At 43.4% G+C, this 25,309-nt stretch overlaps 1 protein-coding gene across 6 annotated transcripts in view; it reads right to left on the bottom strand.

Moving 5' to 3' along the window:
* ap3d1 (adaptor related protein complex 3 subunit delta 1) overlaps positions 1 to 25,309 on the bottom strand; it is a 53,609-nt gene that overhangs the window by 13,147 nt on the left and 15,153 nt on the right. Inside the window, exons 8-26 of one of the 6 annotated variants that reach the window (XM_079506536.1) lie at positions 25,207 to 25,280; positions 24,253 to 24,276; positions 21,292 to 21,341; positions 20,956 to 21,005; positions 20,122 to 20,170; positions 17,397 to 17,542; positions 16,571 to 16,719; positions 15,961 to 16,191; positions 13,347 to 13,584; positions 12,517 to 12,662; positions 11,638 to 11,782; positions 11,072 to 11,197; positions 10,419 to 10,494; positions 9,709 to 9,914; positions 9,116 to 9,189; positions 5,129 to 5,306; positions 4,130 to 4,291; positions 3,470 to 3,523; positions 302 to 397 (exon numbers count right to left, since the gene is read on the bottom strand). In XM_079506536.1, coding sequence (XP_079362662.1) covers positions 302 to 397; positions 3,470 to 3,523; positions 4,130 to 4,291; positions 5,129 to 5,306; positions 9,116 to 9,189; positions 9,709 to 9,914; positions 10,419 to 10,494; positions 11,072 to 11,197; positions 11,638 to 11,782; positions 12,517 to 12,662; positions 13,347 to 13,584; positions 15,961 to 16,191; positions 16,571 to 16,719; positions 17,397 to 17,542; positions 20,122 to 20,170; positions 20,956 to 21,005; positions 21,292 to 21,341; positions 24,253 to 24,276; positions 25,207 to 25,280 — 2,274 coding nt within the window. Of the gene's footprint in view, positions 1 to 301; positions 398 to 3,469; positions 3,524 to 4,129; positions 4,295 to 5,128; positions 5,307 to 9,115; positions 9,190 to 9,708; positions 9,915 to 10,418; positions 10,495 to 11,071; positions 11,198 to 11,637; positions 11,783 to 12,516; positions 12,663 to 13,346; positions 13,585 to 15,960; positions 16,192 to 16,570; positions 16,720 to 17,396; positions 17,543 to 20,121; positions 20,171 to 20,955; positions 21,006 to 21,291; positions 21,342 to 24,252; positions 24,277 to 25,206; positions 25,281 to 25,309 lie in introns of all 6 variants that reach the window. The other 5 variants (XM_079506538.1, XM_079506535.1, XM_079506540.1 and 2 more) reach the window with 5 other exon arrangements.

Here is a 25,309-nt window from a genome sequence, read left to right on the forward strand (position 1 = left end):
CGGACTAGAACATAACACACGAGACTGGCCACACAGCAGATGCACATCCGCGCCAGTATCAGTAACAGGACATCGAGAGTAGAAACACTCTCTGCAACAACAACAAAAAAAAAGTACATCCGCAGCATGTTGTGTACAGTACAGTACAGTACAGTACAAAGCAACACACGTGTGCCAAAAAATTTCAATAAACCACATCCTGTCAGCCGACAGGCCACTCTCTCTAGACTGTCTGTAATCCCAAGCAACGCTGCTAAGATTTCCGTCTCGCAATTATCATCATCAGTGGGCGGTGACTCACAGTCTCCTCCGTCTCTGCGTCTTTGGACTCGTCGGGCTCCGAGTCTACGGCACCAGACGCTGCCTGGGGGGCCACGGGGGCTGCTACTGCTACTTCCTGTTCAGACACACACAGACGCACACACACACACACACACACAGACCGCACGCACACACACACACACACACACAGAACATGTTTACACGAGTTAAGGAGAAAATGTGCACATAAAAACACATGTGACAGGGCCGGGCGATAACATTTCTCAATCAATATCACGATTACTTGAAACTTTTGCCTCGATTAAGATTACGATAACGATTATATAAGAATAAAATGCTAAAAATAGCAGACCTACAAGATCACAACAGGGCTACATGGTAAATCAGAGATTTAGTTGATTATAAATACTTTTTTTCGTGTTGATTTGTATGAGAAAATAAATGATAATCTCCTTGATTATCCAGTTCTAGAAGTCGGTTATTGGTTCCAAGTATCCGTTTCGAAACGATAAATCTTTGACTATTGCCCAGCCCAACAATGTTATTGTCTTGGTTACTAGTCATTGCAAGTGAGGTTAGTTAGTGAGGTCATCCAGTCATTCAATCACAAAGGTGTGGTGCTGTATATACATGGGAGTCCTAGGCTCCATGTACATATGTCTAATTCTGCGTTATGACAAGCCACGCGGAAACAGGTGGGGGGGAATGGAAGGCATGTTGAGGCCTGTCCTGCATTTATCACGTGGACGTTAGAGCTACATTTCCTCAAGGACTGACTGACTGACTGCTCACGTGTTGACAACAGAATTTCTTGGACACACACACACACACACAACCTCACACAATATTGCCCCATTTTCAGCCCAATTTAATCATTGGCAATTTCCCATGTGTACTGCAGTATTGCCTGTTATTGCTAACCCCCACTACTGTTGGCCGAGGGAGGGTTTGGAGACAACCATGCGCCTCCTTCGATACACACGAGTCACCAGCTGCATTTTTCCACCCGAGTTTCACTAGGATAATAGTGCAACGCACACAGACTTTCACACCATCTCCACCAGGTGCCCTCCCTGCTCACCAGGCACCTTCACCACCTAGCAATAGTGCAGTAAAGTCAGTGAAGGTGGTTCACTGACGTTCACTGACGTTTTTTCGCTGTGTTTTGTGGAAAGTAGTAGGCTATCTCTAGCCGTAAACCTGTCACCAACACCCCACTAGACAACTGCGGAAAACGGATCAAATCGGCCACGGTCAGAAAAAAAACCTTGCACGGACGAAATATTTGGCAGCAGTGTGCAAATGTGATTGACATAAAGTGAGGTTGATTTCTTTTTTTTTTTTACGTCCTCCCAAATTCGTTCCGATATCCGGCCGAATAAACAGGAACTGAACCCTGGTCAGTGCAGTGCTGGAGGAGTGCTTTACCTTCACACCACCCAGACAGACAGACGCCTCACACAACCATCGGGACCGTCTCACACAACCATCTGGACAGATGGTTGGAAAACGGCTATGGAAAATTGGAGCGGACAACATGTGTGAAGCCATGTCCATTTGCTTCATGTTTAGGAGACAATAGCATTTTGCCCCATAGCACTTTCAGTCCTTTGCCCTATTTATGTTCAGAGAGTGCAGTCCAGTTTCAGTCATACCACCACCACCTGTCCCCTTATTTAACAGCTGTAACAGCTGTTCTATAAATACACGGTCAGGGGGGCTGCTCCTGCTGCTACATAACAGAAGCCAGCACCTCAAGCAAGAATGCAGCATGTGCATTTTTAAAAAAGGTCACTTTCAATTACATATCCAAAATGAACAATGAGTTTTGTAACAAACTGAAAAAACTAAACGAACAATGAAAAAAACAAAGAGAAATCACACTTGTGTGAAATGAAGGGCGCATTTGTTTGCTTTTGTACATCACAGGGGCATGCTTTAAAGCAAACATTAAAAGTCCATAGAATTGGCCGTCACATGACATCATGAAAGCCAGACGTTGGAGGGGCCAGCGCCACCTCAAAAAACAAGAACGACCAAAAAAAGAAGAACAAGTGGATACACAGAGACACCATAAGTGTTCATGGAACAGGCAGCCAAACAACACGTGTGTGTGTGGCAGTACAGGACTGACAGGAACCGACTCTAGGCTAGGTTCCAGAGAATGTCAGCCCGCCATCCGCTTGACTGTTATTACCATCGGCAACAACACAATAACAAAACAATAAACCACACAACAGCTACCGCGACCTTATCACCAGCACAGCACGCAATGAGCAACATAAACGAGAGGGGAAGAGAATGAACTGACACACACACACACACACACACACACACACACACACACACACACACACACACACACACACACACACACACACACACACACACACACACACACACACACACACACACACACACACACACACACACACACACACACACACACACACACACACACACACACACACACACACACACACACACACACACACACACACACACACACACACACACAATGAGAGAGGTGAGTTAGGTGACCTGTGAAAGAGAGGAAGTTGTGTGTAAATGTGAGACAAGCAGACAAACGATAGAAGACAAAGCTAAATGCTGGTGACACAACAAAGCTAAGAGAGGCAGGGGAGGGGGATGTATGGTCACGTGACACAGCTAGGACATAGATCACAGAGAAAACACATGGCGTTATGAAAGAGCAGTGAGTGTGTGACTGTGTGTGCACATGGGAGAAGGAGTGGAGAGCAGTAGGGCTGTCACAATTACACATTTAAGTCGACGATTCATTGTCACACAAACAATTCATTAACAATTTTAATTGTGTTGTCTTTTGCATTGAACATTGGAACGGTTACAATTTACAGTTTGGCTTTTAGCATTCGTAATCACAAATTGCACAGGGCAGATGTGACAACTAACTTAAATATACAAAGAAATCACTGACATTTGTTATTTCCAAAACAAATTCTAAATAGTGGAAATAGTTGATCTTAAGCTTGTAGATCTGATATTTCTGCTATTTTTGAGAAATGTTTGAAACGATTGACGATTACACACAAATAATTGTGATTATCTCAAATAATTGCGACCAGACGATTACGCAGTAATAATTGTGACAGGCCTAGCGGAGAGAGCAGAGAAGGAGAGAGACAGAGAGAGAGAGAGACTCAACCTGGGAGTTAGAGGGCACTGGAGCGTTTGAGAGCCAGAAATCCAGATCCGAAACCTAGAGCAGGGAAGGGAAGAGGGAGGGAGGGGGGAGCAGGTGAAAGGGTTAAGGGGTGAACAGGTTCTCCGTCTTGGTACTATTCATGAAAACGGATACAGAGGCGTACACTGTTCTGTTTCATGAATAAATCAAGTATTTGGCGAGAGACTATACCGAGAGAGAGCTTCAGCTAGCAGGGATGGGAACCGATACTTGATTTGATCACTATTAACCAATTGAAAAAAAAAAGGAGGGAGAAGTTAGGGAGAAGCAATGGCAATGTTAAGTCAAATGAAAATGATCTGAAGCGACGAGCCTGCCCGCAAACGTCAGTCAGAAACGTGAGCCCTTGTATAGACCAATCCACAGAGGGGTGCCATGGGCGCAGCGATTACCGAGGTGTACCATTAAGCGCAACTTTACACCTCAGCACTGATTAGCTACACCTGGCCTACAGGGAACTGCTCCAGGGATTCATCTATAGAAACGATTGATATACACACCGATTAAAACTCAGCAAATGCTTTAACGCTCCATCAGAATTCCAGGTCAAGTGAAATCAGAGCCTCCTTTTGACTAGGCTGGAATACACCCGCTAGCCCCTCCCCCACTGTGATGTCATACCTCAGCAGTGGAGGAGGCGGGCGGTGGGGGCGGTGCCACCTCGTTGCTCTCCTCTGATTGGACGACAGGCTCGCCTGGCTGAGCCCCCATGAGGTCTGCGCCTTCCATGAGGTCTGGGCCTTCCTCGTGTTTATGTTTCTTCTTCTTCTTCTCTTCTTTACCCTTCTGTGAAAACACGAGTAAAAAATAAATAAAATAATCACACCCATGTGAACTGAGCGGTGCTCAACAACACCGCTGGCTGGCTGCAGTTATAGTACTCAGTGTGACTGGCCCTTTAGGATGCTCAACAGTCACCCAGCGGTATTGCAGCTGTTGAGGCCTCGTACTCAGACAGACAGACAGACAGACAGACGCGGCCAGTCATTGGAGCCATTGGTTAGGCACCGCTCCAAAATAAACACAAAGTGGTTGACATTGCCAATAGATTTTCTCCTGGAAAATCTCTCACGACCATTTAAAAATCTAATTTATTCAGACGAGCAGAATAGAAGGAATGATCTCATCAGATCATCGGGTCATATCTCACGTTACGTTATGAGAATCTACCCAGGAATGGAAAGGCATGTCTCAACCCACAAAGCGTGCAGTAGCTATGCAAAGAATCAGACCGAAAAAGCCTTTAAAGAGTTTCAACTGGCCTGCCAAGTGAGGTTTTTTTTGGGTATATGACAAAGTCGGATTTGACCTTTGAGACAAATAAATAGAGGGTATGAGCATGCATAAAGTGAGTGGCAAATAGAGTGGCAATGTGAATGGCAAAGTGAGTTTAACGTCGTTTAACGTCATTCAATGCAATCAGATGCAAACAGAATTTTCTGTTTGGATGTATGGGCTGTCAAGGGCAGAAAGTAGTTTTTTTGCCACTCGGTAGGCGTTCTCGCATGATGAATCTGATGATGTGACGTGCATACCCTATCAGGGGTATTCAACTAGATTAGGCCGGGGGCCACAACAATAGAATAATGACCCAAAAAAAATGCAGTATGCATACAGTACCTTTCTATCCTTTTCTTTGTCCTTCTTCTTCTTCTCCTTCTCCTTGCTGCTCTTCTTCTTGGCCTCCGGCGGGGCGGCGGCCTCCACCACGTCTCCTCCTGCGTCCGAGACGGGGCTCGTCTTCAGGGAGTCGGGGCGGTGGGAGCGGACCGGGAGCTTGTCGCTGTCCTCCAGGGGCCTGCAGTGTGCAACACACACACACTATTTACGACGAGTCCAGTGGTTCTCAACCAGTGGTCCTTGAGGGGGTTCCAGGTGGTCCCCAGCTAAATGATGGGAGAGTTGGTAACCAAGTGGACCCCAATAGATCTTTTAACTCTTGAGAGCGTAAAATGAAACCAAATGGACCCCTACGGGTCCATTTGGTTTCATTTTACGCTCTCAAGAGTTACATTATTGTTAAACATATGCATTATGTCTACACAATTAAGAGAACTAGAAGAATAGAAGAATTGTTATTTTTGATCAACGTTTGCCTATTATCTCTCCTAATGTGGTATCACATCAACACAGCATGGAATTGTGGAAAAATACTGTAATCGTATCCAACGACAACAAAATATTCAACGTTTTGGGTCCTTCTCAAATTGTGGTCTGTGGCTCGAATACAGAATAAATAATGGGCCTCGATATGAAAAAGGTTGAAAACCACTGAACTAGTCCATACCCATCTGGGGCTATGAGTCATGACATACCCAATCCCTACCTCTCTCCCCCTTCTCTCTCGGTCTCTCCCCCTCATCTCTCCCCCCTCTATCTGCCACTTATATAGAGCGTCGCAGTCCCATCCCCTCGAGAGACCCGGAAAAGAAATCCCAGTTCATTTTCCTCAGACTTTTCAGAAAGTATTTATTTAAAAAGACGTTTACGCCGCAGACAAAGCCAACTCTTGTCGTGACAAATCATGACAACAAACACAATGTTTTGGGCCAAACAAAGAATTAGAAAGTAGAAAAAAAACGGCCGGTTACAACACTTTTGTTGTTGTTTTTCTTCTTTATAATTATTTGTTTGGTCCAAAATATTGTGTTTGTTGTCATGATTTGTCACGACTCGAGTTGGCTTCGTACGACGCTTAAAAGGTATTTAAATAAATACTTTTTGAAATGTCTATGAGGAAAATGAATGGAGAATAATTTCCTGGTCCAGGGTAAGGGGCGGCGCTCTATACTGTCTAACGGGTGTCCCCTGTGGCACACCCGTTATGCGACGGTTACACCGCAGAACGACACACCTTCCCAATTTCGTCCTCAAATGTTCGAGGACACAATTACTAAAATGACTAGTTAAGATTTAGGCATTTGGCTGACACTCTTAATCCAGGGCGACTTAGAATAAGCAAGAACACCACAAGGTAACATACATCAAATGCATAGAAGTGGTCATCTAGGATCATGAGTAAACCAAATCATCCGTCTAACAGTAGATTATCCATATGTTTGATATTATAAACATTATAGAATGCCAGATCAATAATGACCTGGCATCTGTCTACATTAACATGCCATCTGAATGACATACTGTAGCCTTTGCATGAGCCTGCAAGGTCGTCGAGGTTGGGGCAAGAAGAGCTATACGGCAAGTTCTACGGGCCGCTAAGGTGACTGAAGAGGTGAGTTTTCACATCACGGCGGATGAATGTGCAGAAAACAGTATGCGGAGCAAACGCTTCAAATCACAGAGGACCCACAGACCGTTTTCTATCCCCTCTTGTTCATTCTATATTTTGTACGAATCCAAAAGCTCCGAAGGCAGCCCACTTTTACTGGCTGGCTTTCTCTTGGCCTCTGGCACAGAGTATCAAAAGGAGAGGGCCCCATCATGATGTGGTCATCCACTCTATTCAAAAGTGCATTGTCAGCATTGTGCTGCAGCATCAAGACTCTCAACCCGTTGATTTAAGCCATCCTCTTGGGGCATGATGGGACACTCGCAGACAGCCAGACTATTATGACTTCCATTTTCAAATTCCTCCACAGTGAACCGATCCTGGAAGCAGGAGTAACCATGTGCACTGGAGCCCCCTGCTGGCCATCCTCTGTAAATATCTGTGTGCACCCCATGCCTTCAGTGCTCATCCATCAATCATCCTCAATTCATAGCAGTGAATGCACAGCCCAACTCGCCTCCGATATTGTCGACTGTAAGGAATCTATATGTCTAAATATGTTTATTCTATACCCATTCCATGTGATATTAGCCCTCATTTAATATTCATGCCAAAGTCATGGAGATGATCTTAAACTACATGTACGTCTGACACTATTTTAACTAAAGTGTGCACACCTCAAGGGAAGAGCTGACAACATTTGGAAGCAAGGATAGTCTAGTAATAAGATCAATTAAGGAAGATCAGAGCAGAGGTTCTACGACCGAGGCAACAGAGTTGCAGTTCCTGAAGGCATTTTCAGAACAAAAAGTAGACAATCATCGGGATTAACATGCTTTTAGGCAACCCGGTCATGAGAGGTAGTCGATACCCATGAGGCCTTGAGAACATCAGCAGTGATCAGAGAGAGAGCAATGTATTCATGTCCAACACATTTTCATTAAAAAAGCAATCTAGTCTTTTTTTGGTCATGTTTTGAGCGGTTTTCACAAGTTAATGTGCCAATAATTACAACACAATCTCACTGCCGATATTCTCAAGTGAATGTTAAGGTAGAGGGGTCAAACAAAAGTAGTGGTAGGGTAAAGTCAACAAAATATTAAATATAATACAGTAAGATTATAATTTCCTGAGATGGTAGATAAAACTAAAAACAAATGTTAAAATGTTAGGCAAAAAGTGAGCACAAACAGCAACCAGGCACTGCAACCAGATGAGAAGAGGAGTACTATTATGTTTATGGAAGGAGAAGAAGAGAATAATACTATGTTTATGGAACTTTGGAAGGAGAAAGTTATACAAGTTTAGAGAGAGAGAGTGAGGGAGAGAGGAAAGAAAAGATCTCAGGCAAGCGAGCAGAACAGCAATCCATCTAGTGTTGGAGACTGAATCCTGCGGCTGGGATGCTACTCACCTGCGCCCTGCCTTGGCCTTGGCCAGCAAGCTGCCCAGACAGAAGAGGGGCAGGGCAGTGGGTGGGTGTGTGTGTGGCGTGAGAGAGAGAAGCAGAAAGCAAAGCACCATAATGAGTGAATGAAGATGGAGCCATTGCTGACTCATCATCATCAGACGTGCTCAAGAATTCCAGCTAATAATTCAAATTAATTAAAAAAATCGAAGTAAAAAATATAGGCAAATATGTGTCTTGTCTCCTGCCGTAGCAGTAGAAAGTTGGGTTGGTGATGCATCATCAGTTATCATTTCCCCAAAATCTTATTTGCCTTTCTGGACAGTAATGTTATGCAATTGGATTCATCTCTTTTTTTTCCCTTTGTGGAGAACGACACTACAGCAGCATCAGTGATTGTAACTTTACTCTGAGGGCAAGAGAGGTTACGTTTATTGAAACATGTATTCATTTTTTACTTAACTCGTGACCACCGTGCTCTGACTTATGGTGCGTTATCCGCTCAAAACAAAATGGGTTGCACACACCAATAACGCATTTTCAGATGGTTTATTTCTCTACATGACAGAGCAGACGTTTCGGCTATCCAGCCTTCATCAGTGTGAAGAGTTTGTGAATGTCAGTGTCTTTTAAAAAAGGAGTGGTGACAGTGCGCAGGTGCACATAATCACCACTGATCACCTCACATGAGGGGTGATTACAGACTGGGATTGATAACCATATTATAAAGGCTCCGTCAACATTATTAATGTTAATTAGTATACATTTTTATTAATTTGTCACGTCAGCCTGTCATGTCAAACAAATCCTGCCCTGCGCTCAGTCACACTTTTATATTCAGTTTTAATGTGGAAATATGTCAAACCAAGGAAATCCAAACTGGCCTGAATGCCTGATTCTGGAAGCAGAGCGGGTGTAGTGTGTATATATATATTTATTTACAGTAAAGACCAGAGTGGGTTGAACTCACTTGTCCAAGTCGATGTCCAGGGCTTTGTGGGGGTCGTTGGGGTCTTTGTCATCATCATCGCTGGGTAAGGCATTCTAATGCACGGCAAAAAACAACAACAAATTAAAATCCCCGCCGAGTCGCCGACCACTTCCATTATAAGTGGAGTGGCTCCGTTCGATCGGTGGGCGGTCAAAATCGTCCGATTACCCCATCCGATTGACTCAATCGGCCGTCACCAAATTCACCGATACGCAAATCCCATCAAAAAAGCAACAGTGACACTTGTTGGTCGTTATTTCCGTACTCGGACGGACACACAGCCAGGGACACACATAGCTGCCTATAGGAGAGGCTATGACCACTACAAAAAATTAATCGGTATGGGCCGATCATGAAAAAATTAAAAAAATTGGTGATCGGTATCGGCCCCCAAAAAACTTGATCTGAGCACCTCTAATTATAAGCGCGATCTTTAGCAGCGTTTTCTCGGAATTGAGGTTCAGATTGAGGTGATTGAACAAAACGACGATTAGATATTAGGAGCTCATTAAGCCATCCCTGGAAAGCAAAACGGTGATTTATATTCAGGCGTAAAAGCTGCAGCAGTGTACCTCTGGCATCTCCTCTGTAACGATGTCCACCACCTGAGCTGGCGTGATGTCTTCCTCGCTCTCGGGTCCCGAGTCGTGCTTCCTCCCTCGTCTTCCTCCTTTCTTCTCTTCTTGTCTCTCTTTCCTCTTCTTCTTGTCCTTCTTCTTCTTGTCCTTCTGCCGTCGCTCCTCCTCCAGCTTCACGTACTGGTCAGACATGGGCAAGCCTGGTGGGAAACAAACGCATTCTGGTTCATACATAAAAAAAAATAGCCGAAATGTCACACATTGTAAACTTGTAGATCTGCTATTTCTGCTTTTTTTAAGTATGAAAAGGCCAGTAATTACTTGCTATATTTCAGTTATTTGTCTGTCTCCCCCTGTGCACCTTTTCTATTACGAAGCCTAAAAGCCAAACAGAATTCTCTACAATTCTCTCGCAATTATTATGTGTGACAACTAAACGTCAACTTCAATGTGTAATCGTGACAGCCCTAGTCCCAGCCCCAGCCCCCAGTCCTCGTCTATTGTGTTTGTCAAGCTGATACAATACAATCATCCATCCATGTAAAAGGTAAACCAAAATGATGGGGTTCCACAGTAAGTGTTAAGAGACCATTCTGACCAACCTGGGACTTTGAGAGGTACACTGAGGTCAAAGGTCAATCTGTACCACTAACCTGGGACTTTGAGAGGTACGCTGAGGTCAAAGGTCAATCTGTACCACTAACCTGGGACTTTGAGAGGTACGCTGAGGTCAATCTGCACCACTGGAATGTGCTCCACTCCGGGAGCCTCCTGGTACACCTGCACATCAACATGAAAAACATTACTTTAACAAACACCTACTGTACCACATAGTACATTTATTTAACAAATACATTTGTTCTCTAGTACACCGGCACAGAAAAAATATAAAGTCTAGCGTTACAGCAGTGATTCTGATGTGCATCGATTAGGCCACAGTCCCCTCCATTTGTACCCTCTCTCTCTCTCTTAGTTAAAGACCAGAATGGAATGGGTCTGTTCTGTTGTTTGGTTGGTACTTGGTAACAATCAATAATTTAGCTGGCGACCGCCTACGCCTAGGACCACAAACTGAGAAGCAGTGTGTTACAGCAGTGGTTCTCAAGCTGGGGGTCCCAAGGTGATTTTGGGAGGGTCTCCAGATGACAGTGAAGTACCAAATTAAAAGGACTTTTAAGACCCGTTTCATACCTCAAAAAGGAGGAAAGGAAAAATACCATTCCTGCAACAAAAGCAATCAACAAACCATACAATAAAAACTGGTCAAATTGTCAAATAATATGAGAAAGAGGCAAACTATGAAAATAGCTAGCTTCCATTTTCATAATATTTATCTGTGGAGCCGAACATTGAATACCTCAACTCCTACATTCCAAGTGCTTGCAGGATGCAGTGAAGGTTGTGACGGTACCTTCTGAGAAGACGGCGAGGCCTTGATGTAGAACGGGTTGCTGGCCTGCTCCTGCTTCCTGACTTCTCTCCTCTGGTGGGGAGAAGAACATATCATATTTGTCACCATTTTAAATGACATAATGAACATACAATATCGATTGACGGCATATTATTCATCATAGGCTTTGTTTAATTATTTTATCATTATCAACATTTTAAGTGCATTTCAATGTACAGAATGTGATATATGAATAAAGTGAACAGCAACTATGAAACATTTCATCTGGTCATTTAGTATTATTACTTTACATTTAAATTGCCTTTTTATTAGACCAAAGCAGTGCATTAAATACTGGCCTACTTATGAATATTTCCACAATATCCAGAGTAAACAATGAATATTTCCACAATATCCAGAGTAAACAAGAGGCATATATATTCACCCTTCCATATGCTCCCTTCATTAAAAAAACTAAACAGAAACATCAAAGCTCTGAGACGGAGCTCATTAGTGCATCCATCCATGCGTACCCGTGCCAGCTCCTTCTCGTCCACTTCTTTGTGTTGCGGTCGGGTGTGTTTGGGCTCCTCCCTGGCGAACACGGCCTTCGACGGCTTCTCGTCTTCAGACTCGCTCTCAGACGGAGGCTCGTTGATCCACGCATCGAGATCCAAGCTGCACAGGCAAAACCCAGTGGGATTTCAGCACTAAGGAGTCTGAGTGAGACTGTAATATTGTTGTTTATCTTCCCCCTTCATATTCTAGCAGCTGATTACCATCACAGGCATGTAATAATAATAATAATATACTGAAATGATAGATAATGTAATCATAATATCCAATCTGCTATTGTGCCAGCTATAACATAAAAAAAAAATCCCACAATTTTTGTTTCACCCAGTGCCAATTGCGTAAGGTGTTAATCCTGGGCGATACTCTCCCTCTGCCAACCTGGGGAGAGCCCCGAACTGAGTTCATGCTTCCTTCAATACATGAGTGAACAGGCCCGCTTCTCATCACCTGACAGGGAGGAGTTTCCCCCGATAGAACGTAGAGCGTGGAAGGAACGCGTTATTCCAACCAGTCCCCAGCCAAAAACGTTGAGAACCCCTGCCCTAGGGGACACATGGAGAACTACACACAGAAAGGCCCTTTTGCCAACCCCACCTAGTGTATGGGCACTGATGACACGGAGGAGAGAACACGCCCCCCAGCCTCCCCAGCGGGAATCAAACACGGGACCTTCAAGCTGCGAGGCGACATCGCTACCGACTGCACCACCGCGCCCCTCTCAGGCATGTCATATATGTAATAATAATATACTGTAATAATTATAGATAATATTCAATCTGCTATTGTGCCAGCTATACGAACAAAGATGCAAGACATAGTGGATTGTTCTCACTCACCCTTCGGGGACAGGCACTTTCTTCTGTGCCTTGGGGGCCACAGGGTTGAGTTCTCCTGCGAACAGAGCGGTGACCTCGTCAGACACCTCCACGTCCTTCAGCTGCAGTTTCTGGATGTACTTTACCAGCTGCAGGATGCAGGACGCCTGGCAACCGGACAGGAAGGGACACGGACATGTTAGCGACCGTATCGATCAACTTAGTGTCGTGTTGTGTAACCTAATCGGTATGACTGCGGTGATACAAGGTCAGTTAATGGTTGGCTATGAATCACAAGGTGTCAGTGCTGTTGGCAGGTCGGGGGCCGTGGACTATCGCAAGAAAATTATATGAAGCAAGTAAAAGCATTAAAAGGCATTTTTTCCGCTGTGTTTTGCGGATCCGAAAGTAGTAGGCTATCAATAGCTGTCAGCCTGTCACCACACCCTACTAGACAGCTGCGGAAAACAGATCAAATCGACCCGGTCCGAAAAAACGTTATACGGACGAATTATTCGGCGGCAGTATGCAAACGTGATTGACATGACGTAAGTTAGATTTTCTTTTTATGTTCTCAAAAATTCGCTCCGATATTCGGCAGAAAACTAAAAACGCACCAGTATGCAAACACCTTTAAAGTTGTTTTTACCAAACATGCTGTATTGGCAAACTGAAGTGTTTTACAATACATGCTGGTATATATATATATATATAACACACAGACCTTATAAAGGAATCCTCATTGCTAATTTATCCATTTGTAACTCCAGAGTTAGTTAAACTAACGCAGAGGATGTATCCACTATCTGTGTAGATTTGCATGACCGTCTCTTTTCCCGTCCCGGTCTTACCCTCTCCTGCACCTCCAGGTTGGCGCTCTGGACGAACAGCGGCAGCCTGTCTATCATCAGCTGGCTGGTCTCCTGGGCAGCGGTCGTGCCGTCCGCCTTGGTGCCCTCCTGGCTCCTCAGCACCGTGGCGAACAACTTGGCGGCGTTCTGCACGTACACCGCCTGGATGTGCCCCGGCAGCGTGGCCACCTTGGGACGCAGCATGGCCTCCAGAGTCTGAGTGGGGTTCTCCAGGTGTCTGGAGGGAGGGAGGGAGAGAGAGAGGTGGATGTAAGTGCAAAGACCCCTCATGCACCAGAGGCTAGAGCTGTAGTAGTGCATCCTTCGGGTAGGATAATCATAGAAGTGCATGTGCTACGAGACCCGTTGCAACCTATACATCGTTACAATTTACTTAATTTAATTTTTTATCCCACGATTTTGCAACCCAGTTTTTTCACCCAGTGCCAATTATCTAATGTAATCCTGGGCACTACACTTCCTCTGCCAACCTGGGGGGGCAGCGGACTGACCTTCTATGCATGAGGAGTCCAAGCTGCTTCTTTTCACCTGACAGGGGGGGTTTCCCTGGTTGGACGTAGCACGTGGAAGGAACACGTTATTCCAACCAGTTCCTTTCCCCTCCATCAGGTGCCCCGGCTGGCCAGGGGGAGGCAGTTTAGAGACCAGGATTACTGCATGTTTTTGTGAGGGTGGGATATGGGGAGAACATGCAAACTCCACGTCGTTACAATTTAGGCATTTTAGCAGACGCTCTAAATCCAGAGCGATTTACAGTAAGCAAGAACAAAACATGGTAATACATCAAATGCATAAAAAATTGTCATCAAGAATCATAAGCAAGCTAAGAACATAATATCTGTCTAACAGTAGATTATCTGTACAGATTATCTGTTTTTTCCCCAATTCTGCAAGGACCTAATCTGAAAAACACAGCAGTGTGCAAGATCCTTTGTGTCATTTGTGGAGCCCCTAAGATAGGAAATGAAAGCACAGTAGGAGTTTTTTTTTCCTTCGTTCATTTAAGTGACACCATCCCTCAGCCACATACCAACAGCTGTTAACGCATGTCACTTTGTCAACAACAAAGGCAACATGGGTTGTATTAAAGCTGAGCAGATCTTAGACGGAGCCAACACAAATATTAAATATGGAACAGAACACTGCGTTTGCTGTCAATCATGTTGGAGCATGAGGGAATAGAGCTGAATTAACAGATTGACAGGAGAGTGGGAGCTGTGGGCCAAACTTACGATCATTTTATTCCCATCACACAAATTATGGACAACTCTTGACAGATAGCCTTAACCTACATTATGGTTATCATTAAAAATGCATTTATAGCGCTTTTTTAAGTACTCAAAGCGCTTTACAATGGTCCATAATTAATTCATACATATGGGAGGTGAAGCGGCGAACAGTCGACGCCAGCATCCTCACTTCCCACATGTACACACCAACAGTGGCAAGCTAGCACCGAACGACTCATTGGAGGCAATGTGGGGGTTCAGTGTCTTGCCCAAGGACACTTCGGCACGCGCAACCGCAACCGCAAGCACGTCGCAACGCATGTGGGTGAACATGTACTGTACTGTATGTCAAACATTACTATTACTAACCCTACCCAAACCCCAAACCTAAACATAACCACAAGCACGTCGCAACACATGTCGGACCAAAGCAAACTTCACTTTATCCGCAAAAAAACGTTGTTTGCGGTGGACACAAAACTTATATGAGCAGGATTCAAACCCACTCAACCCAGGAGGTATGGATTGAAAGTCTATTGCCTAACGAGGCATGCTACGAGCTGGGGTTTGTAATGCTTTTTCTAGAGTCTACTTCATTATAACACGCCCAAGTCATGTAAAAGAAAAGGTAAAACCCTGCCCAGCCCAGTAGGGGAGGGGTTGGGGGAGGGGAAGCCTCGCCCCTGCGGGGGGAGGCTTCCCTCCCCCGTCCCCTCCCATATTTCTCTGAGATATAGCTGAGGGTTGATTTCACCCAACACCCCTCCATGCAGCCACCCCCCTCTCCACAAGGAGGGGTAGTGCACTAAAGCATTGTGGTCATTGTAGTAATTCAACAATCCAGTCAAGCCCTAGTAAAACACACAGACTTCATTATTCTTCTGGCCAGTGTGCAAATTTCAAATTGTGCTACTGTTATTACCAGTACTATTAACACAATTTGTGCCCAAGACGTCCACAGACGTCCTAGGAATTACCGCATGTAGTGCCCAGGACGTCTGTGGACGTCTTGTTTTTTTTTCTTTTTCTTTAAAAATGTCAAAAAGTGGGTCTAAAAGTGGGCACCCCACGTCGCCATTTTGAAAGAATGAAAGGGCACATAATGTGAACATTGAGTGACTGCCGTTTCATCCAGCAGTCAAATGTCCCTTTAACCCATTTTGGGCGGGAACCCCTTTGTGTTTTAAACATTATGTTATAATTTAGCTATTGAAAAATAGCAGATCTACAAGCTCATAGCGCGCCACCGATTTAGAAGATTTTTTTTTAAATTTTGAGGTCTGGCATAAATGGGTTAAACTGGTAATCGTGACAGACAGACCTATCTATACCCAAAAGGTGAGATAATAAGACAATGGACCTACTCTGAGAACTCTCCACAGATCCAGGCGGCGGCGTAGAGGACCTCACAGATGCCGTTGCGCTGCGTGTTGCCGGTCAGCAGGTGAGCGTTGTCCAGCAGCGTAGCCATCTGGGCCACGGCGAAGACCCGGATGGCCTTCACCCTGATGGCCACGTCCAGCATCTGGGAGGCGATCAGGTGGCCGTGACGAGTGCCCTCCAGCCGCGTCAGCTCCACCAGGATGCTGATGTACCTACAAAGACAAGACGCATATGGAGAGGTGTACGGTTAAAGATAAATAATTCATACCAGACTACGAGGCTAGGTTTAGGCACGGGTTTGTCCCTGATGAATAGTATCTCAATTCTACCAGCCCAGCATGCAGCGTGTGTTGTTTTATTTTATTGTATACATAATTCATAAATATATGAACGGCTAGAAAAAGAAAACTTTTAGCAGGTTAGTCCCATAAATATATATGAATGGCTAGAAAAAGCAAACAGGTGAATAACACAAGAGAATATGAACAACAATATACCAAGAAGTGGCAATGGAGAATTACAGACATACTGGATGGACACAGTCAGGAAGGGGCAAAAACTCTGGTGTTCAACTTGGCCCAATGGACTAACCACTCAAAGTTGGTGATGTATTGGTAGTTGCTCTGGCTACAGATGTCGATGATCTTGGTGAGTAGCTCGTCTCTGTATGTGGTTCCCTCTGCCTTGTCCACGTGCACCATCAGTTTCTTAACAATCTCCATCAGGTTCTTCTTGGACACCTGGTGGGGAGCGCAAACAATATAATATATGGATTTATTTCAGTTCATAAACCGCTCCCGACCATGACACCCCAGCCGCACTGCCAGCGACGCGAGCGATCGATGAAGGCGTCTCATTGGGATCGTCCCCGACGTACCACAAGCGACAACGCGCTGTGAAGATCAATAGACTAAGTACTAGGGGTGGGACGATATGGGTACCTCACGATACGATATATATCGCGATATTAGGCCCTCGACAACGATAATATCACGATATTCGATATATTGCGATATTTGCGATATATCAATATATTGTATGAAATTTCATCAACGATATATCACGATATCTGCAACAACAAAATACTTGGAACTGCAAAAATGCTACTTTCGTGCTCGGACACAAGGAGGGACACACACATAGCTGTCTATAGTGGTTGCACCACTCAAACACTAAATTAATAGTGTTTAATAAAAGTGTTTAATAAAAGTTTTTTTTTTTTTCATCTTTTCATACAGCGAATCCCTCAGTTCAGATGTACTTATTTTTCAGTCAAACGGTCAAACATAGTGATACCAGGATAGTGGTTGTTCTTAGAATATCCGAAGGAGACCTTGTGTGCACTGTAGCTTCATCCCTTTCCACAATTACACTCCCAATATTTATTCATGTAATCGTTAAGTTGGTTGGTTCATACCATGCCGTAGAGCAGGTCCAGCGCCCTCAGACGGATGGACTCGTCCTTGTCGTCCAGACACTGGAGGATGAGGTCTTTGTGGGACTGGACTGACTTGGGGTGGGTCTTCAGGATCTTGGACATGGCCAGCAGCCCCAGGTACTTCACTAAGAGAACCCACACAGAATGCTCTTAGTGTGGCCTTCACAATAGGCATGCATGGATCCGTGGCTTTGCGTTCACATGAGGCATTTGCAAAGATCACAGCGTATTTGAATATATCTGTTGCTCACACGGTCGCTGGTGTCATCAAGCGTGCGTCCAGTGACGTGTGTCGGAGGCGAGGCGCAACTACAGTTGTAGCTTTGCATCTGGAAGTTGAACCCAGCTCTGCAGCTTCAATTTGTAGCTTTGTAACTTTCCATCTTTTGCGGCAGCTACAAACGTCAGATTTGCTTCGTAGCTTCACGTCGCTGGCTTCCATTGACAATGAATAGTGGTCTGAATCTTTGCATCTGCCTGTGTGAACGCGCCATTAGGACCACCTTGTCTACATTAAACTGATTCTGTGCCCTGCTGACTAAGGTTGACTGGTTTTGTGTAGACGTATTTGGACGTTACAGTAAACGTCTGGAGTATTCAAATCACTGTAAAAAAAAAACTAAGTTTTGACCAGAGTAATATAGTAAGAGAGTGGCGACACTAGCGTGGACTCCCATTGTTACAATGGAATGCGGAAGTGCTCATTCTATCTCAATGGGATAGTTCCAGCCATAGGAGCAACGTTTGGAACTATAGCCCATAGGCACCCGCTTTGCGGCGAGATAAAAACTACTCTCCTACTCTACACTCTGGTTTTGCCTTAGCGTCGAGTGCACAGACTTGGGCTAACATTACTTTCATTCTCCAACCTTAGTCTCACCTGACACTTGAAAAACTAATTGACAGTATCATTACTATGAAAGCGATCGGTTGTTACACAAATACACATACTCTAGTAGTGTACGCAAATATATAAACCGTTTGTCATTCTGTTCCATTTAACATTCTGATGAGATATCACATTAATGAAAATTATAATTAAAACTACGCAAAAGGAAGAATACAAAAAAAAACAATCACAGCACGACAGAACAGAAAACACACAAGACAATGGACACATGGGCATTTAGTTTTTCTTCACACACACACACACACACACACACGCACGCACGCACGCACGCACGCACGCACGCACGCACGCACGCACGCACGCACGCACGCACGCACGCACGCACGCACGCACGCACGCACACGATGAAATCTGTTCCATCCTCATGTCTACCTTTGCATTCACTACAAGCCCACCTGTTTGGAGACCCCCGGTAGAGACAATCCCCTCTTTAAGGTTTGTGGATCAATGTATACATATAAGAGCACCGAAGTCTGATGTCAATATCGGTAGAGGGCGTTAAGTCCACTGGTTTGTGTACTTTTTAATTTGTATTATGATACCCATAGGGGGATGTTAGATCATCCCATATAAGAACAGTTTTTGAAAAATAAACAAATCATCCCAGCGGTTTCACTCATATTCATATAAAGAATCAACTGACTGCGAGAAAATGCTAATGTTACTGCTGCCGAATTAGTTTCACTAGAAACAGACTGTATCAAATATGAGTAACCAAATGTCGTAAATGATACAGCGACACCTCCCCGACAATATCACCGAGACAGTTTGGACCACAATTCTTATATGAGACGATTTTAAGATGACACAATGTTTTTCTCCATAGAGAGAATACTTCCGGGAACCAGGGGATGAGCGAGTCACGTCAGGACTTCTGTGCTCTATAGTATATGGATACTCTATGGGCACGCCGCCAAGACTCTGAACACTGTATCGGAACCTAGATTGGGATGATACGTAAAAATAAGTAATGAGATCTTTTCTGAATGTACTGCTACAAACTACCACTATATATCTTAAAAATTGCTAGGCTTCTTTAACAAGAAATGTGTCTCATTTACCTTAAATGAAAAGATAATTAGTGCCTTTTCCTTTTTTGGGATATCTCAATTCATTTTAATTTGTTCTAACTGTAACCACTATCCTGTATTAAACTTGAATGGCACTCTTCTCAAGGCCTATTCATACTTCAGTTTTAGGTGATAAGGTGAGCCCCAAAAACTACAACATGATGTCACACCGCGGTGATAAGCGACTCACCGCTCACCCAAACGCATCTCTGTTTTTACTAACCACCGTTTCAGTGGTCACCTTATCACCTAAAACTGGAGTATGAATAGGCCTTTAGACACATGGAAGTGCATTCAAATGAAAAACCAAACGGAGCCCAGGTCCAAATCTAGTCTACACACGCCACAGTTCTATTTTCTACTCTACGACCCACAATACAATCTATGCACAGTCGGCTCTAGATAACTCGAATGCTGAATACATTAAAATTATCTCTGGAGGCTAAATAAATCTGCCTAGTGCTAAGAATAGGTGTGTAAAATGTACATAAAAACTAAGTTACACTATGTGTGTACAAACTTCAATTGGTGGCATAATTGCAGTGGCATTTCAAGCAGCCACCTGCCCTCCAATTGAAAGCAATATGGAAAATGATTTTCGAGTTATCTAGAAACAGGGGTGGGGGGCTACGACGTGGTCCTCTAAATGGGTGGACTGTATGCCAGTCAGAAACACTCAGACAATGAGAGAATGACACACTGCAGGCATTGACAGAGGGCTCACAGTTCTGGTCCGAGTCTTCGATCAGGATTCGCAGTTTTTGTACACAGAGCTGAGAGAGAGACAGAGAGAGACAGAGAGAGGAGAGGGAGAAGGTGAAAAAGTTCATTATCATCATTGTAGACCATTTCAGTCTTTTTTAGTTTAATGACATTTAGTAAATCAAATAATGACGCAAAGAGGAGAAGGAAAGATTTGTCTATAGCAATGTGGTTCCCAAACTTTTCAAGTCGAGACCCAAAAGAGGGATAAGACGTTGAAAATATCAGATCTACAAGCACACAACGCTACTTCTTAATTATGATTTTATATTTATTTATGGAATTTCCTGGATTTGTTTTGGGTTTTAAAATATATTTAAAACATTTTAAATGTAAGACAGTGTGTCGCAGGTTCGAGTCGCAATCCCGACGAACTTTGCTGTGTGTCTTCTACTGTATATCTATAAAAAAAAGCCAAAAAACAACATTTAAAAAAAAAAAGTGGAAAAGACTTTTACTCGAGTCGTGACCCATAAAGATTGGTCCATGATCCACGGTTTGGGAACCAGTGGGCTATATTATATTATACCATGCATTCTATCCATGGTTTGGGAACCAGTGGGCTATATTATATTATACCATGCATTCTTAGCAATCATAATGACCGAGACTCATTTGAGGCATGCAAGCATGTCCAGCCTGTTAACAGTGAAATAGATGTTAGGACAGACAGACAGTCAAGAACAGAAAGTCAGATGAAACATGCTCAGTGATTTCAGTGGAAAGGAAAAGGTTTTAAAATGTCATCATGCCACAGAGGAGCAGGCAGACGGTGACATGGACCTCAGACCCTCACCTGTATGCTAGCACTGTGGTTGGGCATCCCAGAAGACAAGGAGATCAACACTGCAACAGACAAGATCAAAGACAAAAGTCACATCTGAAGCTGCATACTTTGTCAAAGGAAAGAAGGGAGCTCTGAGTCCATTTCAAGGAGTTTTACAGTAGCACTTACAAAGGAGAAATGATACAGCACAATCCTTCTATAAATGCACCAAATCTCTGCAGGTGTGAGTGTGACCCCCGTTTATTATCACGGGAACTGATCAAGCAGTTGTCTCAGTATTAGTGCCCCAATCTATCCATGGATCCATGGACAGTTGTACTGCCCAGAGCGTACAGTAGTACTGACCTGCAATCACTGTGTTGACACATTCGTACAGCAGGGACATGGCCGAGGTACTGGAAGAGATGGAGATAAGAAAAGACAAGACAGGATTGTTATAGATATTAGGAAGGATATTAAGGAGGTTCGGCAGGAGGCCTGGGGTACTGATAGATTCATCTTCCCCTAACCCGTGCCGGGGGACTGATAGATTCATCTTCCCCAAGGGGACAACAAACAGACTAATAAATAGACAGTCCTTTGTGCCACTAGTTATGAAGATGAATAACGAAGCACGCAATGGTCTCTCGACTCGTTCAACAGACTAATTGCTCGGAAAACAACACAGTAAGCATCTCAAATGGTATCCGTACTTTACTGTTTGCTCCCTTGTATTTGTACTGTTGAGGGTGTATAGTGTTGTATACATATGTTGCCTGTTGCCATTTGAGGGTGTGTACAGTGTAGCCTATTGGGTAACCCTTCATTTTACGGTACGGTAATTACCAGGTAACTACCAGGTAATTCCAGATACCAGGTACCTGGTAATAATAGGTAAGTACCTGGTAACCAGGTAGTAGTTATAAGTATTTACCCATTCATTACCTGGTAATTACATGGTAACTTCCAGATACATTACTCAGTAATTACTATGTAATTACCAAGTATTACCCAGCATGTATAACTATTTACTGTATAATCTCCTGGTAATTATATGGAACTTACCATGGTAAATGACACACTGGTTGCCAGGTAATTACCAAGTATGTTCCTGACAATTACCAGGTATTTATACGTTTTTACTATGTAATTACCAGCTAACTACCCGGTATTTATAAGTATTTACTCTGCAACCAGGCACGATACCCATGTAGGTACTATAGGTATACCAAGTATTTTCAACAACTACCAGGTATTTACTCGGCTACCAGGCAAGTTACCCAGTAGGTACTAGGTCATTACCAAGTATTTTCCTGACAACTACCAGGTAATAACATGGTAACTGTATTCACTGTGTTTACATGGCCTACCAGGAAATTACCAGTTGTTACTAGGTAATTTCCTGACAACTACCATGTAATTACCTGATAGGTACCCAGTAAGGAAGGAGGAACTGTGCTGTAAAAGGAAGCGTGCTCTATTGCCATGATATTACCATGTACCTACCTGGCAATTGTAGATTATAATCACATAAGGCTTTTTTTTGCTATTTGTCACCGGGTGGTGGTGTAATAATAACGTGCTATCCAGGGGGCGAAGCAGACTTATGGACACGTGTTGGAGTGGAGAGGATGCCCACCAACGACACTGATCATTTTGTGTTAGTCGTTATCACTCCCTGATATAATTTCACACCCATGGGTAAACACAAGATTATTGGGTAATAATCTACTAAATACTGTGTAAATACCTGGTAATTTTACAATTATGGGGAAAGAACATGGTAATGCCATGGAAACAAACCATGCTTCCTTTCACAGTACAGTTCCACCTTTCTTACACGTTAACTTGCAAGGTTTTACCTGTTAACGTTTTGGAAATGTATGTGGTGAAAATGTCTAATTACTGTGTACATACCTGGTAATTGCCAGGTAACATGTTCAAAACATCCTGATGGTCAATTGTGGACATTTAGAATCTACAATTACAGTGAAAGTACAGGGTAATATTATGGAAACAAACCACGCTTCCTTTCACAGTACAGTTCCACCTTTCTTACACGGTAACTTGCAAGGTTAATTTACACAGTAAATACCTGGTAATTAACAGTTATTGCCAGTTAAAAATTCAAAGTTCAAAGTTGAAAATACACCCTGATGGGTAATGGGGAGGATTATAATCTACAATTACCAGGTAGGTACATGGTAATATCATGGAAATAGAGCACACACAGTTCCTCCTTTCTTACTGGATACCTATCAGGTAATTACATGGTAGTTGTCAGGAAATTACCTAGTAACAACTGGTAATGTCCTGGTAGGCTACCCATGCGTTTACATGGGTAGTACCCATGTAAACACAGTGATTACAGTTACCATGTAATTACCTGGTAGTTGTCAGGAAAATTACCAGTTGTTACTAGGTAATTTAACTACCATGTAATTACCTGATAGGTATCCAGTAAGAAAGGAGGAACTGTACTGTGAAAGGAAGTGTGCTCTATTTCCATGATATTACCATGTACCTACCTGGTAATTGTAGATTATAATCCTCCCCATTACCCATCAGGGTGTATTTTGAATTTTGAACTTTGAATTTTGAACTGGCAATAACTGTTAATTACCAGGTATTTACTGTGTAAATTAACAGGTAAAACCTTGCAAGTTACCGTGTAAGAAAGGTGGAACTGTACTGTGAAAGGAAGCGTGGTTTGTTTCCATAATATTACCCTGTACTTTCACTGTAATTGTAGATTCTAAACATCCACAATTGACCATCAGGATGTTTTGAACATGTTACCTGGCAATTACCAGGTATTTACACAGTAATTAGACATTTTCACCACATACATTTCCAAAACGTTAACAGGTAAAACCTTGCAAGTTACCAAGAAAGGTGGAACTGTACTGTGAAAGGAAGCGTGTTTTTTTTTCCATGGCATTACCATGTTCTTTCCCCATAATTGTAAAATTACCAGGTATTTACCCAGTATTTAGTATTACCCAATAATCTGGTGTTTACCCATGGGTGTGTAAAATTATATCAGGGAGTGATAATGATAACGACTAACACAAAATGATCAGTGTCGTTGGTGGGCATCCTCTCCGCTCCAACACGTGTCTGGATAGCACACTGTACACTGCATCTGTATATTAGCTGTGAGGAGATAAGAGGAAACAACCACAGAGTTCCCACGACCCAAAACACCAGCATCCCCACCATTACCAGCCATCAACTACATAAAGATAAAATGCATTATTATTACAACACCACCCGGTGACAAATACGCAAAAACAGGATAACTGTCAAAGACATCAACTATATTACCTGATCTCTCGCCTGATTCTTTGTCTGAAACAGAACCACAGGAAACATCTTGCCTTATGTGAGCTGTATGCCTTATGTGAGCCTCCCCCATTACCCTGATGGGTAATGGGGGACGATTATAATTACAATTGCCAGGTAGGTACATGGTAATATGGAAATAGAGCACGCTTCCTTTTACAGTACAGTTCCTCCTTCCTTACTGGGTACCTATCAGGTAATTACATGGTAGTTGTCAGGAAATGACCTAGTAACAACTGGTAATTTCCTGGTAGGCTACTACCCACATGTTTCATGGGTAGTACCCATGTAAACACAGTGAATACAGTTACCATGTTATTACCTGGTAGTTGTCAGGAAAATACTTGGTAATGACCTAGTACCTACTGGGTAACTTGCCTGGTAGCAGAGTAAATACATGGTAGTTGTTGAAAATACTTGGTACAGTATACCTATTACCTATAGTACCTGCAACCAGGGTATCGTGCCTGGTTGCAGAGTAAATACTTATAAATACTGGGTAGTTAGCTGGTAATCACATAGTAAAAACGTATAAATACCTGGTAATTGTCAGGAACATACTTGGTAATTACCTGGCAACCAGTGTGTCATTTACCATGGTAAGTTCCATATAATTACCAGGAGATTATACAGTAAATAGTTATAGATACTGGGTAATACTTGGTAATTACTGAGTAATGTATCTGGAAGTTACCATGTAATTACCAGGTAATTAATGGGTAAATACCTATAACTACTACCTGGTTGTTACCATGTAATACCAGGTACTTACCTATTATTACCAGGTAATTACCTGGTAGTTACCTGGTAATTTTTGCCCTGTGATGTACAGTATATCTTAACTGCTGAGCTGCCTTGGGCGACTGATTGTCCCTTGTGGGCTCAACAAAGGTCATGTTAGACGGACCACTGGCAGCCTTCCTATGAGCGTCTCACCTGTGGATGAGGTTTGTAAGAGGCTCAATGAGCTTCTTTCCCAACCGTGGCTCGAGGGGTGTGAGCGCACCAAACTGAAAACAAAGAGGACCACAGAAGTACC

Source organism: Electrona antarctica (genome assembly GCF_951216825.1).
Source record: "Electrona antarctica genome assembly, chromosome: 7".
NCBI classification, from domain to species: domain Eukaryota; kingdom Metazoa; phylum Chordata; class Actinopteri; order Myctophiformes; family Myctophidae; genus Electrona; species Electrona antarctica.